The sequence below is a fragment of the Pyricularia oryzae genome, chromosome 2 (assembly GCF_000002495.2).
Source record: "Pyricularia oryzae 70-15 chromosome 2, whole genome shotgun sequence".
Classification (NCBI taxonomy): Eukaryota; Fungi; Ascomycota; class Sordariomycetes; order Magnaporthales; family Pyriculariaceae; genus Pyricularia; species Pyricularia oryzae.
In genome coordinates this window covers 2,036,058-2,049,863 of record NC_017850.1, presented here as the reverse complement: position 1 = coordinate 2,049,863, position 13,806 = coordinate 2,036,058, and the positions used below count along the sequence as shown (strand labels likewise).

The window sequence follows — 13,806 nt, the reverse complement described above, 5'->3', positions numbered from 1 at the left end:
CGCCCTCAACCCAGCGCCCACTCTTGCCACCGTCTTTGAGTACCACACGCAGACCCTCGATTCGCATGCCCTTGTCCACCGCCTTGCACATGTCGTAGACTGTCAGGGCCGCCGTGCTGGCTGCTGTGAGCGCCTCCATCTCGACGCCCGTCTTGCCGTCGCACTCGACCGTCGCGCTGACCTCGACGACTGCAGCAGCTGCAGCAGCTTCCCCTTCCCCTCCCAAAGGATGATCCGAGGAGACGGCGAGGTCGACGCTCACGCGCGAGATGGGGATCGGGTGGCAGAGCGGGATGAGCTCAGACGTCTTCTTGGACGCCATGATGCCCGCCACGCGCGCCACGCCCAGCACGTCGCCCTTCTTCATCTGGTTCTCCCGGATGAGGCGCGCCGCAGTCGGGTTACTGAAGACGACCGTGCACGCGGCCGTCGCGACGCGTGAGGTTATCGCCTTGGCTGCGATGGACACCATGTGCGCGGCACCGGAATCGGAAACGTGAGTGAGCTTCGGAACCGGCGCGCGTGGATTTTTAGATGGTTTGTCATTCTCTGCCTTGTCCAACTTCGGCGCAGTCGTCGTGAACCGCCTCGCCGTCTGCGAGGACACGCCAGTGGCAGACGCGCCTGTAGACCTGGTAGAGCCTAGCAGTTCCCATGGGATACTGTGGCCGTTTCTCCAAAAACCCCGAGATCGCATGTTTGATTTATCATATGAATAGTTGTGGTGTGACTGTTCTAGCCCGGTATCTACATGAAGAAAAAGAAAAAGAAACTTATTTAGTCACATTCATGATGCCGTCAATAATCCAATATGCACGTCCGATAAGGGGCAAGATAACAGAATCCAAACCAAGATTATCGTCAAGTCATAATCATCCCGCGCAACCAGACGCCAGTTCTATTTATGCAAACCCTTGAACCAAACATTGACCTTTAATGTCCTCAGTTTAAACCAGAATGATGAAAATCAAACGGGCATCTTGAAACGTGAAAATTAGAAGACGGTCATTAATTCACTACCCCCCGATTAGTATCATTGGTCTGTTCTTCATATGCTCGAGCTGGCCAATTCCGGCGTGCTTTGCCTTCTTGCGCTTCACGGCCATTCCAATCAAATCGAGCAGTTCTTGTGAGTTTGGAAGGGCGATGGGTGTCGAGGAGGTCTTGGTGACGGTTGTTTCACTCGCCGACTCTCGTGCCTCCAGCATCTGCTCAACCGCAGTCCTGTGTAGCCTTTCGATGGCAATTTCGTCGATGGGTTCACCCTCATTCGCTTGCCTCAACAAATCCCGTAGAGATACTTCGGCATCGCCAAACAAGCACACTTTGAGGTTTCCATCGCTCGTGATCCTCAGCCTGTTGCAAGTCCCGCAAAAGTTGTGCGTCATGCTCGTGATGAAGCCAACCTTTCCCCTGAATCCAGGCACCCGGAACGTCTTGCTCGTGTCGTTCTTGTGGCCCTTGAGGCGCTCCAGACCCGGGTGGACCTCGCGGATCCGGTCCAGCATCTCTTCGTAGCTAAACATCTTGCCCTTGCTCCACCGGTTGCCATCAAAGGGCATGTACTCGATGAAGCGGACCTCGATATCCTGGTCGCGCGTCATCTCGACAAATGGGATGATTTCCTGGTCGTTCATCCCGCGCATTACTACGCAGTTGATCTTGAGCTTCACCTGCGGGCCGCCCCGCTCGTTGATCTCGATGATTCGGGCTATGCTGCGCTTGACCGCCTCCAGGCCGTCGCGCCGCGTCATGATCCGGTACAAATTTGGGTCCAGCGTGTCCAGGCTGAGGTTCACCCCAGTGAGCCCGGCCTCGACCATTGGGTCGAGCTTGCGGTGCAGGGCGATGCCGTTGGTGGTGAGGCACAGCTCGCGCAGGCCGTGGGGCCGCAGATCACCTACACGTCGCATCAGGGGCACAATATCCCGGCGCACGGTGGGCTCCCCACCCGTAAGACGAATCTTGGTGACGCCCTGTGAGACGAATACCGATGACAACAGGACAATCTCTGGGGTTGTGAGCAGATCGCGATCCGGGGATAAGGGCACCCCTTCCTCGGGCATACAGTATAGACATCGCAGGTTGCATCTTTCCGTCAGCGAGATACGGAGGTAGTCGTGCTGTCGGTTGAAGGTATCTGTGAGGAAGTCCGAAAACGGCTTGGCGTTCCTTATTGCCTCTCTGCGGGACGGTAGAGGGGCAGCCCCTGTGAATGCATCGGGATGGTCGCTTTGGCTCGAGCACTGGTCTGCGGTGGTGCCAATTGTCGCGATCGATTTAGCGATCCCGCGATGGCCGAAACCAAGGTTGAACATCGGCCTGGGCGCAGTCAGAAGATTGGCTGGGGTCCGGGACCGTTGCCGCAAATGACGTAGCACAGCGGCCCGGTGCATGATTGTTGTCGGGGACGTGCTTGCGCCCAGCTTTGTGTGAGCTGCTTGCTAGATCTCTTGATCTATATCTGGCGATAATCCATTTTCGAATTTTGATCTTTTTGCTCACAAGATCTGTATTGAACTTGGTCTCGTGACGTGGTATAAAATGGAAGATGTCGAGATGATGTCTTTCAGGGTCTACTGTTCTAGACTACCTACGGAGATATATAAGCGCCACTCTGGGTCTCGGACGCGGATCGGAGAATGACTCAGCACAAGTAGTATGACTGTTTAAGTGTTTAAACCTAAGGAGGTTAGTATGTCCGCGGAGCAACGTATCCAGCGTACCTAGCGAACGGTTGTTTTGGTTGGCCTTTCAGGAATTGCCTTGAGACAATGTGGTGAGGGCCAATGAGACTACGTACAATACTCTGTATCACCCCTTGGCAAAGGTGAGTAGCGCCACAACCGTAAAACGTTGTGGCAGATGCTAGGAGCTTAGCTCCCATAAGGAACCTCCTTGCCCAATGCGCGACAGGAGAGTTCCTTCAGGGTCCTTCGCAGGTGCTCACCGAAGGGTTGGGGTTATCCATATCTGATGCCAATAGCCTGCCCCACCTTGTTCAGAAGCTTCCTGCTGTACGACGATAATATCTCCATCTCAAATCGAAACTGGTCAAGAAAAGTAATTTTTTCCGATGCTTCATCAGCAAAGTGACATTTAATTCAGAGGCAACAAGGATCCAGGGCCCTTGCCTACATTGTCTGTTTATTCTGTTGTTTATTTCAGCTCTTATCTCTATTGTACTCCCTTTTTCTGGTCAAATTCGTGACCGGAACGGCAATGTCCGAGCTCAAGGTCTCCTGCTCAAGAAGCTTCAGTGGTGCGAACGCCTACTGGACAGATAGCATTGATATAAATACAAAGAAAAGGACACACAAGAGTCGCTAACACCCAACATGCCTCGCTCCCAGCATCAAACCACTGCATCCCCAGTCCAAATGGCCAATTCATCGCGACGTTGACGTCTTCAGACATCAGCGTTCGTTCCACGTCGTCACTGCAGGTCGTTCACATCGTTGACCTGCCTTGGGATCTTTCTGGACCAATTCTCAGCTTCAAATGGTCCCCATCGTCTCAGTACCTGCTCGTTGCCGTTGCCGAGCAAATTCACGTCTTCTCGGCTCAGGAAGGTAGTAATCTTCATGCTATTATCCGCAACCCCACCCCGCCGGCTGTCAAGCCTTGCTTTATCGATTTTGGTGCAACGGATTCAGAGGTCATCCTCTTCTCCTCACTTGGATTGAGACTTTCAATATTCAATCTGAAGGCCTCCAAAACGGTCGAGATCAGCAGCCCCAAGTTCTACAGCATCTCATCTGCACACAAGAGCTTTTCCATCCGGCCAATCAGTCGACATCTTGCCGTACTCACTCGAACCGATGGGAAGGATGTCGTCAGTGTCCACCACCCGGAGACCCGCGAGTGCCAGCGGTCATGGCCGCTCGACACCATAGACGCAAACGGCATCACATGGAGCCCCGATGGTCGCTGGTTGGCTGCTTGGGAGAGCCCGGCACACGGACACAAGATTCTATTCTACACGGCTGACGGCAACCTCTTTAAGCTCTGGTCTGGACCGCACCACAAGTCACTGGACAAGTCACTTGACGTAGCATCCCAGGAAGAGTTTGCTCTCGCGCCAGGGGTGAAGCGCCTGCAGTTTTCACATAATTCTCGGTACCTTGCCGTCGCAGATTTCAGTCGCACCGTGTACTCGCTTGATATGACCATGGTAGCCGAGACAGCCACGCTGTGCCACCCACCAACAATAACCCCCCGAGATGACGGCCAGGTCTGTTGCCCCGGCCCCTCCTTGCTCTAGACTAATGGGGTACCATGCGGGCCCGAAGTGGTTGCCCCCGACTGAGAACGGCCAGGACTGACCTAGTATTGCGCGTGGCTCTAGGTCTGGCAAGAACAGCTTATAACGGCAGATGATGGCGAGGCCGTTTCAGGGGGATTCATCAAGGCTACCCAGGCTGTGAGCCCTACCGGTCGACCAACTAGCGATCATCAGGAACTCAAGACTGGGCCTTTTCGTCTATCCTTTGACGGATCATCAGCCCTGGTCGCTACCGCACTTGCCGAATGGCCCAGTACAGTGTGGATATGGGACGCCAGCACAGCAACCTTGCGCGCAGTGTTGCTTTTTCACTTTAGCATCTCCTCACTCGCCTGGCATCCTCGAATCCCCGAAACCCTGCTCATTACATGCGAGGTCAGCGAAGATTCCGGCACGGCATACATATGGACCACTGGGAACGCACCCGTGCTTATCAACTTCCCACAAGAGCACATCCCGGTCAAACCTCACTCAACGAGCCGTCAGTCGGTGTGGCTGGCATTAGAGAACAACAGGGTTCCCGTCGTCGTCCACTCGAATGGCTCGCACTATGCAATGGCTGCCGTCCTTAGATCCAACGACGGGCTGACCCCCTGGCGGGACGAGCTTGGCCAAGATGGTCAGGCGCGGGAAGAGTCTCCTTTGGAGCTCGTGCCAGCTTTCAGCTCTGCCCGCAGTCGACCGGTCCCCAGCGACAGTGGTTCCGACCTGGACTCGTCTGACGATACATTCCATTTCAAAAAGAAGGGATAGACATTATTACATATTGATAATGTCATTCCAGCCTTCCTGACCTGTCTTTCCTCCGACTCATGTTTGTATGCATTCACCGGCTGGAGTTTTGTTTGCTTGCTGCAGGTAACCAGTAATTACGGCTACCATTCCCCGGTTCTCGTTTAGGTGGGGCACCATGTGCAGCAGGCGAACAGTCCAGAACAGCAAACTGCATAACCTTTCTGCGCCAAGGTCCAGTAGTGTTCGCCTCAATAACATCACGATACGGCGACTCCAGCATCACCAGTCGCATCGAAGGTAACCCGGATGCTGGTCACAGCCATGTACTTGACAATAGCTTGTTTCAATGGCTGCAATCCTACTCTTCTCCCTTGCCATCGCCCAGTCACACCTTTGAACCGCGAATGCCACCATTTTGCTTTCAAGGTATTTGCCGACGCTGCAGATCAACGGAAATGGCTATAGGCTCTTTTTCATTTCTATTGTTTTTTCTATGTTCTAGGCCAGGAGGCCCCCGTCATTCTGCATCGGCCACTGATTCGCCCTTTAAGAATCTGAACCCGATGTGGGCATAGCCCGCGGGAAAATCTATCACATATCACATTTTAAACCCCCTAGCTAACTAACCCTCGAGCAGGACAGCCTGCCGTCTTCCTGAGGCGAAGCCTACGATGTCCCGTATTTCCCGAGTTGTCGCGTTGCATTCATATGCAGACCTGATTGTGTTGATGATGCTATGCACCCTCGAGTGGGAATGCCAGTTGCTTTTGGAAGATTGCTGCTAATTGAGGTACCTATGAGCTCAACTGCCAATCACCTACTAACCCGATGTAGTTGTTACTCAATCAGACATAGCATGGGAGGAAAATCTATATGTTTGGAGTTTCGCTTGCTCCAGCCGGCGACCTGAACACAATTCCTTAGAATCATATTCGCCAAAGCAGGCAGACGTCTTTGTATCACCAGTTACAAAAGGCAGCTGAGACGTACCTGTCCATCGACATAGTCTCACGCGAGGCAAGGCAATTTGCCTGGGCAGATCATACCATCACATTTCTAGCCTAGCGTGCTCACGGGCCCGTTACTCTCAGGTTGGTTGCAGCCCGATTCATCTGGATCAAGCAAGTCCTTGTCCTGGTCTGAGCAAGGCAGACAGACAGTTGTGCCACTTTTCCATTTTATCTTAAGCGGAATAATGCCTGTTCATAATCTCTGTCCTACCAACACTAATACTTCTCCTGGTCCACTCAAAGAACTAATGCCAATGTATATAATGCTGACCGGGTGCGTACCGTCTCTGCTTCTGGGCCAATAGATGTTGAACCCAAGTGTGTTTTCGCGCCATGAGTTGGATTGCATCGGCATCGATCTCGCCGGAATTGTACTCCATGGACCAGCAGAGTCTGGTACTTTTGATCTTCGATCCTGCCGACGCCCGCTGGCTGACGACTTGGACGTTCAACAGACCGTGTTTCGGGTGTTGCCCGCCAAGCAAAGGGCGTTTGTGTATCGGTGTGCGAAGGGCTGTCACACCGACTTAGATGAGGCGCGCGCATATACACACACCCATGCTCTAACGCTTGGGTCAGGTGTCACAAGCATCGACCCAACCGGTGCTGATGATCTTGCAAACACCCCGAGTATTGGATCACCAAGACTCTTGTCACAGTATATTGATCTGTTGGACTTGCAATCAACAGCTACGTCGTCTCACTGCCAATGCGATGTAAGCAACATGATCCACTAATGTGAAGATATGCCCTTTCAATAGCAGGCTATTGCAAGATTGTATGGGATCAAGCTATATCCGCACTTGCTATCTCATGTGAAATCTTTGCAATGCAGGTCACCAACGCTGACGTAAAAGTGCCACCGCCAGCAGCTCCCCTTGCCACCATCAACATGGCCTACTTTTACCCCTGGTCCAACGCTACACGCGGGAGGATGGGGTCCGCCCCAGATGACTTCATCATCGGTTTTGGTATCGCCGTACGGGAATTCCCAGCAGCACAGCTACAGTTCAGGGCACAGCTACGGAGTTGGGAGCTACAGCACCACCGGTAGCGAGTACGATGGGAGTTATGGCTACTCCCACGACACCGAGTACATGGCTCCCTATGGCTCAGGCTACCAGTATGACTGCAATACCAGCCAGGCGCATTACATGCAGCAGCCCACCACCGCACCTACCAGCGAAGCGGATCGCGCAGCGACCAGGTCAACCGCTGCCGGCTCCGACAAGGACGGCGGCCGAGGCGGGGGCGAGTACATCACGGGTCTGGTGCAGCGCAGGATCATCATCAGCAAGCTGCACCACCAGACGCAGCACCAAGACGTCAAAAAGCTGCTCGAAAAGGTCCACGGTGTGCTCAAGATCAAGTTGCATCCGGCCGACGGCAAGCGCGACAAAAAGTGCCACGCCCTCGTCACCCTCGATACGCACGAGGCAGCAAACAACGCCATCGCTCGCCTCGAAGGCAAGACGCTCAAGGGACGCGTCATCCAGGTACGCCTCGCCGTCGAGCTCCAGCGCCCGCACCGCCCGCAGCAGCATCACGTGGCGCCGTCGTCGTCGGGGGGATACGCCCCGTCCTCATCGATGTCCTACTCCCCCGAGGGCTCCTACTCAAACGCCTACACCCAGGATACAAACAGCGTATACTCAATCGGGGACGGTGGGGACGACAGCCTCTCTGGGCGTTCCTACCGCCGCCGCGGTAGCCACAAGTCCGGATCCAAAAAGGACCATCCTATGGTTGTGGATGGCACCATAGGATGAGTTAACAAAAAAAATCCATGTTGGAAAAAGCATATATATTTATGCAACGTAAGCGGTACCGTTTTTTCTTCTCTCTTTTTTTTTTCTTCCAGACTTTGCCTTCTAATGAAACCGCTGCTCTCTCATCCAATGTCTTCCTTGTCTTGACTTGTCTTGAATTGTCTTTAACCAAACCCTTAGTCGTGCTTGGCTACGGGGACGCTTGTTGTGGCATGTCATTCAGGCATGCTCAACCCGTCGCCGCAGCTTCTTGCGCGGATAGGAGTTGATGTCATCCGTGCCTGTCCCATGATATCTCTCCCCTCGCCTCTGCCCTTGTTTTTAAAAGTATATACTTACCATTTCCTTGGGCGTCTTTCTTTGTGTGTTCTCATTGCGTATATTCATCCAGCCTGTTTCTGAACCTGTTGCGTCCCTGATCACTTTAATACCGCTGGGAGTTATCCTGCCATAATCGACCACAACTGAATCATTCACTCCTCAATGGCGTTGGCTAAACCCTTTGTTATATTCAGAAGAAAAGAAGAAATATAAAAGGATAACGGGCGGGAATCTTTGCGTTTTGGATTTTAACGGGAGGTAACTATTCTGGATTTTAATTTTAATTTTTTTTTTTTCAACCTGAGTTGGCTTTCTCTTTGTTGGACAGACATACCTGTCTGTCCCTGGCGGTTCTAGTTCTAGTCATAGTCCCACGTAGATCGATACCGTGGCCACACCTGGCGGCTTGCTGTTTTTGGTCTTGTTTCTTGTTGTATTTCGGTTTATTCTATCCCTAATTTTCCTCTTCTTTTTTTTATTTATTTTTATTCATCTCGTCTTTGGAATAGTCGCGATAGTAACCTGTCTGAGTGCCAGGCAATCTAACACGTACTGGTTGGTCATCGTTTGATTAACACGTTGCTGCTCTTCACTGCACCCAGACATCAAGACACGTACATAGGTCAGCTGGTAGGGGCGTGAAAGGAAGACTATGCAGCCAAGAATAGGAGCGGCTGCTCTTTAGGCAGATAGCATCAAACAAGCCTCATCCGCGGATGCACGAATATGTGACTCATGATAGACATAAACGATGTAATATAGACAAACACGACTCAGTCACTGCATATCATGTTTTGTATCTTGATGTGATACAAGCTTCATGACTGAGAAGAATTAATCTTTCTTGTTTTCTTTTTCCCTTTTTCGCCATGAGACTATTGGAATAGCCTCAACGCTGAAATTTGTGCACTTCCACCACATTAATGTACTTTGGGTTTCAACCCATTTTTTCAGGTGACATTTCTTCTCTGCATTTCTCTCTTCCCATTCTTCCTTCTTGTGCTCGTCGGTAAGAAAACGACCGACGGGCTGCTTTCCCGTGACAAAGAGTAATGACTTCGGGATGCCGTGGGTCGATGATAGAAAAGAATACAAAAAATCATACAAGAATAAAACTGAAATATTACGAGGTATACGCAAAAAAAAAGTCTGAAGAGAAGAGATAAAAAAAGAGCAGGATCGCGCGCATCGAATCCAAACGTCCAGTATAGTCATATCCAACACCACTCAGCCTCCGCCACCGTGAATGACAATGATCTCATGCAACATCATGAAGCCGCCCTTCGGACAGCCCCTTTCGATTTAATCCAACTTCTAGTTGGCGACCTCCTCCTCAACCCAGCCGTTGAGGCCGCCCTGGATAGCTAGGCCAAAGCCGCCGTTGTAGCTAGCCTGGTACTGGTGGCCCCTGCGCTCACCCTCGAGAGCTGCGCCGTTGTTGCCCTGGAGGCTGTTCGGGCTGGTTCCACCGTTCTCATAACCGGGGGCCAGAGCAGGCAGGCTGACAGCCCGGTTGTGCTGGCTGCGGCCAGGAGCAAGCAGTCCACCAATCGTTGGAGCGCCAGACGCGGAAGCAGGGCCGTTACCAATAAAGCCGTTGGAGATGCTTGAAGACGGCTGATGGCCAGCAGACTGGGGACCCTGAGGTACCTCGAGGCCGAGGTCATTGGGGGATGATGCGGCAGTGCCAAACAGAGCGGCCTGCTGGTTCATAAGAGCCTGCTGCTGCTGGCTGTGCTGCTGGTTGACCTGTTGCGACACGTGGCTCAGGTACATGGTCAAGGGGTTGTTGTTGGCGTTGAAGAGGGCCGGCGGGGCCGAGGCGGGAGGGTTGGAAGTCGTCGGAGAGTTGCCGCTGTGGCTGGTAGCGTTGGGTGGGGGAGAAGGTATACCCTCAGAGCGAGGCGACTGCGCCTGTTGACCCTGCTGCATCTGGCGTGGTGCATTGCCGCAACGATCCTTGCCAAAGTTCACCTTGAACTTCCTGTACTCGTCCTTGCTGCGAACAGCCTCAATAGCCTTGATGGCGTTGGCAATGTTTGTGAAGTTCACGAAGGCACAGCTCTTCTCCCGGAGTGTGTTCACGAGCTCAATCTCACCGTATTCGGAGAAGTCCTGCCTGAGCCTCTCCTCGGTCCACGTCTCGTCGAGGTTGCCAATGTAGACGTTACGGGAGGCACCGCCGCTGACAGCCAAAGCGATGGCGGGAGGGAGGGCGCCCGAGTGCTTGCCCCAGCCAATCTTCAGCCTACGGTTGTGGATCATCAGACCCTGCAGGTTGCTCAGAGCGTAGAAGGAAGCAGCAGCGGTGGGGTCGATGAAAGTGACGAAGCAGATGTGCTTGTCAGGGATGTATCGGATGTGGTGCAGAAGGCCACCCCTCACAACATTGCAAATCTCCTCAATGGTTGTCTCGGGGTGGATGTTGCCGAGATAGATGGTGCGGTTGCCCAAGTTGTTGAGACCACCAGCCGATGTTGCCACGGCTGCCGCAGCGACTGACTGCTGAGCCAATGCACTCGAGATCAGGTCCCGGTCAGCTCCGGTGAGCATGTGAGCGTATGAGGGCGAGATGCCAAGGTACTGGGCAGCATTCTGCTGCTGCGTCTTGGATACGTAAGCACACCTGTCCTTGCCGTAGTACACACGCCTCGGGGCCTGCCATTTAGCCTCCTGCGGAAGCTGCGAGACGGCCTTGATCGCATTTGCGATGGACAGGAAGTGCACAAAGGCAATACTCTTCTCGCGAACAATCTTGATCGTGTCAATGGGTCCAAACTTGCCCAGATCCTCACGCAGCTCCTCCTCAGTAATCTCCTCGGGCAAGCTGCCCAGGTACACGTTGCGCGAGGCACCAGACTGCTGGACGGCGAGTGCAACCGAGGTAGGAACCTGAGAGGGCTTGCCCCAGCCGACCTTGATATCCTGGCCCTTAATGCAGAGCTTTTTCAAGATTGCATCAGAGTGGAAGTGGGTAGCAGAGCTGGCATCCAGGAACGAGATGAAGGCACAGTTCTTGTCGGCAAGAAGCCTTACCGACTCGATCTGTCCACTGCGAACGTGGCCAAGAATCTCCTCGGCGCTTGTGTCCGCAGGAATGTTACCCAGGTAGACGGTACGGCTAGTGCCGCTAACAACGTTGGATGCCATGCCGATGGGCGAGGTTGGCTGCATCTGCAGAGAGTTGCTCATGCTGCTGAAGGCACCGGACGGTGACTGCGGTGAGTAGAACTGCGGGGCGCCGTAAGCGGAAGGTGACACAATGCCCTGGTAAGCCTGAGGGGACATTCCCTGCACGGGGCTGGTCAGGCCACTCTGGCCGAGGCTTTGCTGTTGTTGAATCTGATGACCAAGACCCTGCTGCTGCTGCTGCTGTTGTTGTTGTTGCTGAGCGTAGCCTCCGAGGCTCTGGAACTGCGAGTTGGCAAAAGCCGCAGGGGTGCCAGGCTGAAAGGGGCTTCCGAGCAACAGCTGGGATGGCAGAAGCGGCGTAAAGTTCATGTCCAAGCCCGTGTTTGGAGTCGTCATATCGAGCTGCTGAACAGGAGCGGGCTGCTGGTTCATTGACTGGGTGTTGATATTGGGGATATTGCCTCGGCGAGGATGCCTATCGGCGAAACCAGATATGTTGGAGGTGAAAGCGCCGTGAGAGAAGCCAGTATCGCTATTGGAGGGCTTCGAGGCATGACCAGGAAAGCGGCCAACAGGGCCGGCGGGAGCTTGAATGTCCTGCATCTTGGAAAAATCGAGAAGCGCAAGAATTGAAGCTGGCGTGGAAAGTGAAAATATATTTTTCCCCGACTTGCAACTGTGTTTCGTGCCTTGCAGGTTCTGTTAAAACCTTTTAGCCTGAACAGCTAGGCAATATCGTGTACGTTTGAACTGAAAGTTTGCGCGGCGGCTCGTTTGAAGGCGTTTGCTGAAAAAGACTCCAGGATTTCCTTTGGTTGCGTTTCGATCGTGCAAGATTTGTCGTTTGTACACAGGGTACCCAAACAGCCAAAGACAGCTTCCAAAGATTGATTAGAACAAGTATATAATTAACGAGTGTTCTTGCAAATAAAAGGAGGTTGAAGGTTGTATTGGCGGTCAAAAGGATCCAAGAAGACCAAAAAGTGTGGAATATAGGCTTTTCTTGGGTGGGCTTTGTTCTCGTGGGGGCGCACGCGTGTGAGCAAAGACAAGCGCGGGGGGAGGAAGCGTTCGTTCTGGCAAAAAGAACAGCAACGCGGATCTCGGGTCGAAGAGAAGAAAAGAAGGATTGCGGGCGGCCACACAACAACGGGCTTAGCGAGCGTTGAAGAAAGAAGAAGCAGAGAAGAATAGTTTTAAAAAAAAACCGAATAGGAGCGGCGTCAGTCCGAAAAGGAAGACAGACTGTAAGTAAGAAAACAGCTGGGAGGGAGAAAAAAGCAGGAGGAAGCAAACAAAAAAACCAGGCGAGGATAATGGCGGCGGGAAGGGGGAAGGGGAGAAAATTATTATTAAGAGCAAAAAAAAAGAGGAGATGATTTGATCCAATGTCAGGCGTTGAAAGGAGACGGTGGGCCGGGGTCCCAAGGGACGATGTTGAATTGAATTGGATGCACGCTAAGTTTAATGAGGGGCCAGGGATCCTCCACGCACGCGCACACACACAATGGCTAGGTCGGTAAGGTAGGGAAGGTACTGCATGCTGCTGCTGCCAGCCTATTCCGTACGTACCGTACAAACACCGAACTGGACTTGGTTTGGGGAACCCAGTCGAACCCGTCCAAGTCAGCAGTGAACAGACGCATACAAACTGACGCACTCTCTCAGACACACACGCAGAGTCGTCCCTTCGCAGCCTGTCAATTGGCAGGGTCCCAAAGGGGGTAAGGTAAGGTAGGTAAGGTAGGTTACCTAGGTACCTAGGTATCTGACGGGATCCTGGCAAGAAGATGAAAACGTTCCCAGTAACTTAACTGCAATATCGCAAGCACAAAAAGCAGTACAGTTTGCCCACAAGATTTACGGGACCTCTTGGCACCAATGGAGTCCTTACCCACCTGATAAAAGGTACCTGACTACGAAGCCAAAAAGTATCGGGGGCGATTTCATCTTGCTCTACAGTCGATTTTCATGCTATGCTTCGTATCCGAGCCACGATTTGTGGTAGTAGCACCCAACGATGGAACATAGCCGTCATTTTGGTGGTGCCCGCCTGGGCCCCCACTGTGAAGCAAAGGGGGGTGTACAGCAAGTACTATTGTACAGTAATTACTAGGTATACCGGTAAGTGTGGTAGACTGAATGGTAATTAGTGGTTGTGTGGTTAGGTCAAGTAGGCAAGTCAAGTCAGCCTTCAGCCCAGGTTCACGCCTCCTCATCCGATGCAACAAGCATCAACCAAAGAATCTGATAATATTCTAGAACTTAGGACTGTTTGACGGCTCCCAAGACAGGGTGAAAACGATGCACTAAGACAAGTGAAGAATAAAAGACTCAGGTACCGAACCCAAAAACCTCTACAACGGACGGCTTTAGCTCGTGCTGGACACTTTTTAGCCGAACATGGCAAAACAAAGTCCCAACCCCAGGCCCGAATCGACGGTTGCTAAACAAAAAACGAGTAATAAAAAAACATGCCATCTGATCAATCCCATTCCGCCCTTGCCGCCCTCCCGCCCTCTGAAGAAAAAAAAGATTCAATTCAACCAGACGG

At 52.7% G+C, this 13,806-nt stretch overlaps 5 protein-coding genes across 5 annotated transcripts; 3 read left to right on the top strand and 2 right to left on the bottom strand.

The window, feature by feature from the left end:
• Window positions 1-645: 645 nt before the first annotated feature.
• Window positions 646-2,566, bottom strand: MGG_15606 (uncharacterized protein). The gene has a single exon (XM_003713883.1). The coding sequence runs from the start codon at window positions 2,394-2,396 to the stop codon at window positions 1,017-1,019; it is 1,380 nt and encodes a 459-aa protein (XP_003713931.1). The 5' UTR covers window positions 2,397-2,566; the 3' UTR covers window positions 646-1,016.
• Window positions 2,567-3,222: 656 nt separating this feature from the next.
• On the top strand, window positions 3,223-5,038 carry MGG_08900 (WD40 domain-containing protein; the record flags this gene model as incomplete). Its single annotated transcript, XM_003713882.1, has 3 exons — window positions 3,223-3,262; window positions 3,354-4,234; window positions 4,349-5,038. 3 exons carry the CDS (start codon window positions 3,223-3,225, stop codon window positions 5,036-5,038), a joined length of 1,611 nt encoding a protein of 536 aa, XP_003713930.1.
• Window positions 5,039-6,980: 1,942 nt separating this feature from the next.
• On the top strand, window positions 6,981-7,799 carry MGG_08899 (uncharacterized protein; the record flags this gene model as incomplete). Its single annotated transcript, XM_003713881.1, has 1 exon — window positions 6,981-7,799. One exon carries the CDS (start codon window positions 6,981-6,983, stop codon window positions 7,797-7,799), a length of 819 nt encoding a protein of 272 aa, XP_003713929.1.
• A 1,013-nt stretch (window positions 7,800-8,812) lies between these two features.
• MGG_08898 (differentiation regulator) lies at window positions 8,813-12,649 on the bottom strand. Its single transcript, XM_003713880.1, has one exon. The coding sequence runs from the start codon at window positions 11,853-11,855 to the stop codon at window positions 9,435-9,437; it is 2,421 nt and encodes an 806-aa protein (XP_003713928.1). The 5' UTR covers window positions 11,856-12,649; the 3' UTR covers window positions 8,813-9,434.
• A 110-nt stretch (window positions 12,650-12,759) lies between these two features.
• On the top strand, window positions 12,760-13,565 carry MGG_15605 (uncharacterized protein; the record flags this gene model as incomplete). Its single annotated transcript, XM_003713879.1, has 5 exons — window positions 12,760-12,776; window positions 12,921-12,981; window positions 13,082-13,160; window positions 13,369-13,376; window positions 13,515-13,565. 5 exons carry the CDS (start codon window positions 12,760-12,762, stop codon window positions 13,563-13,565), a joined length of 216 nt encoding a protein of 71 aa, XP_003713927.1.
• Window positions 13,566-13,806: the final 241 nt, after the last annotated feature.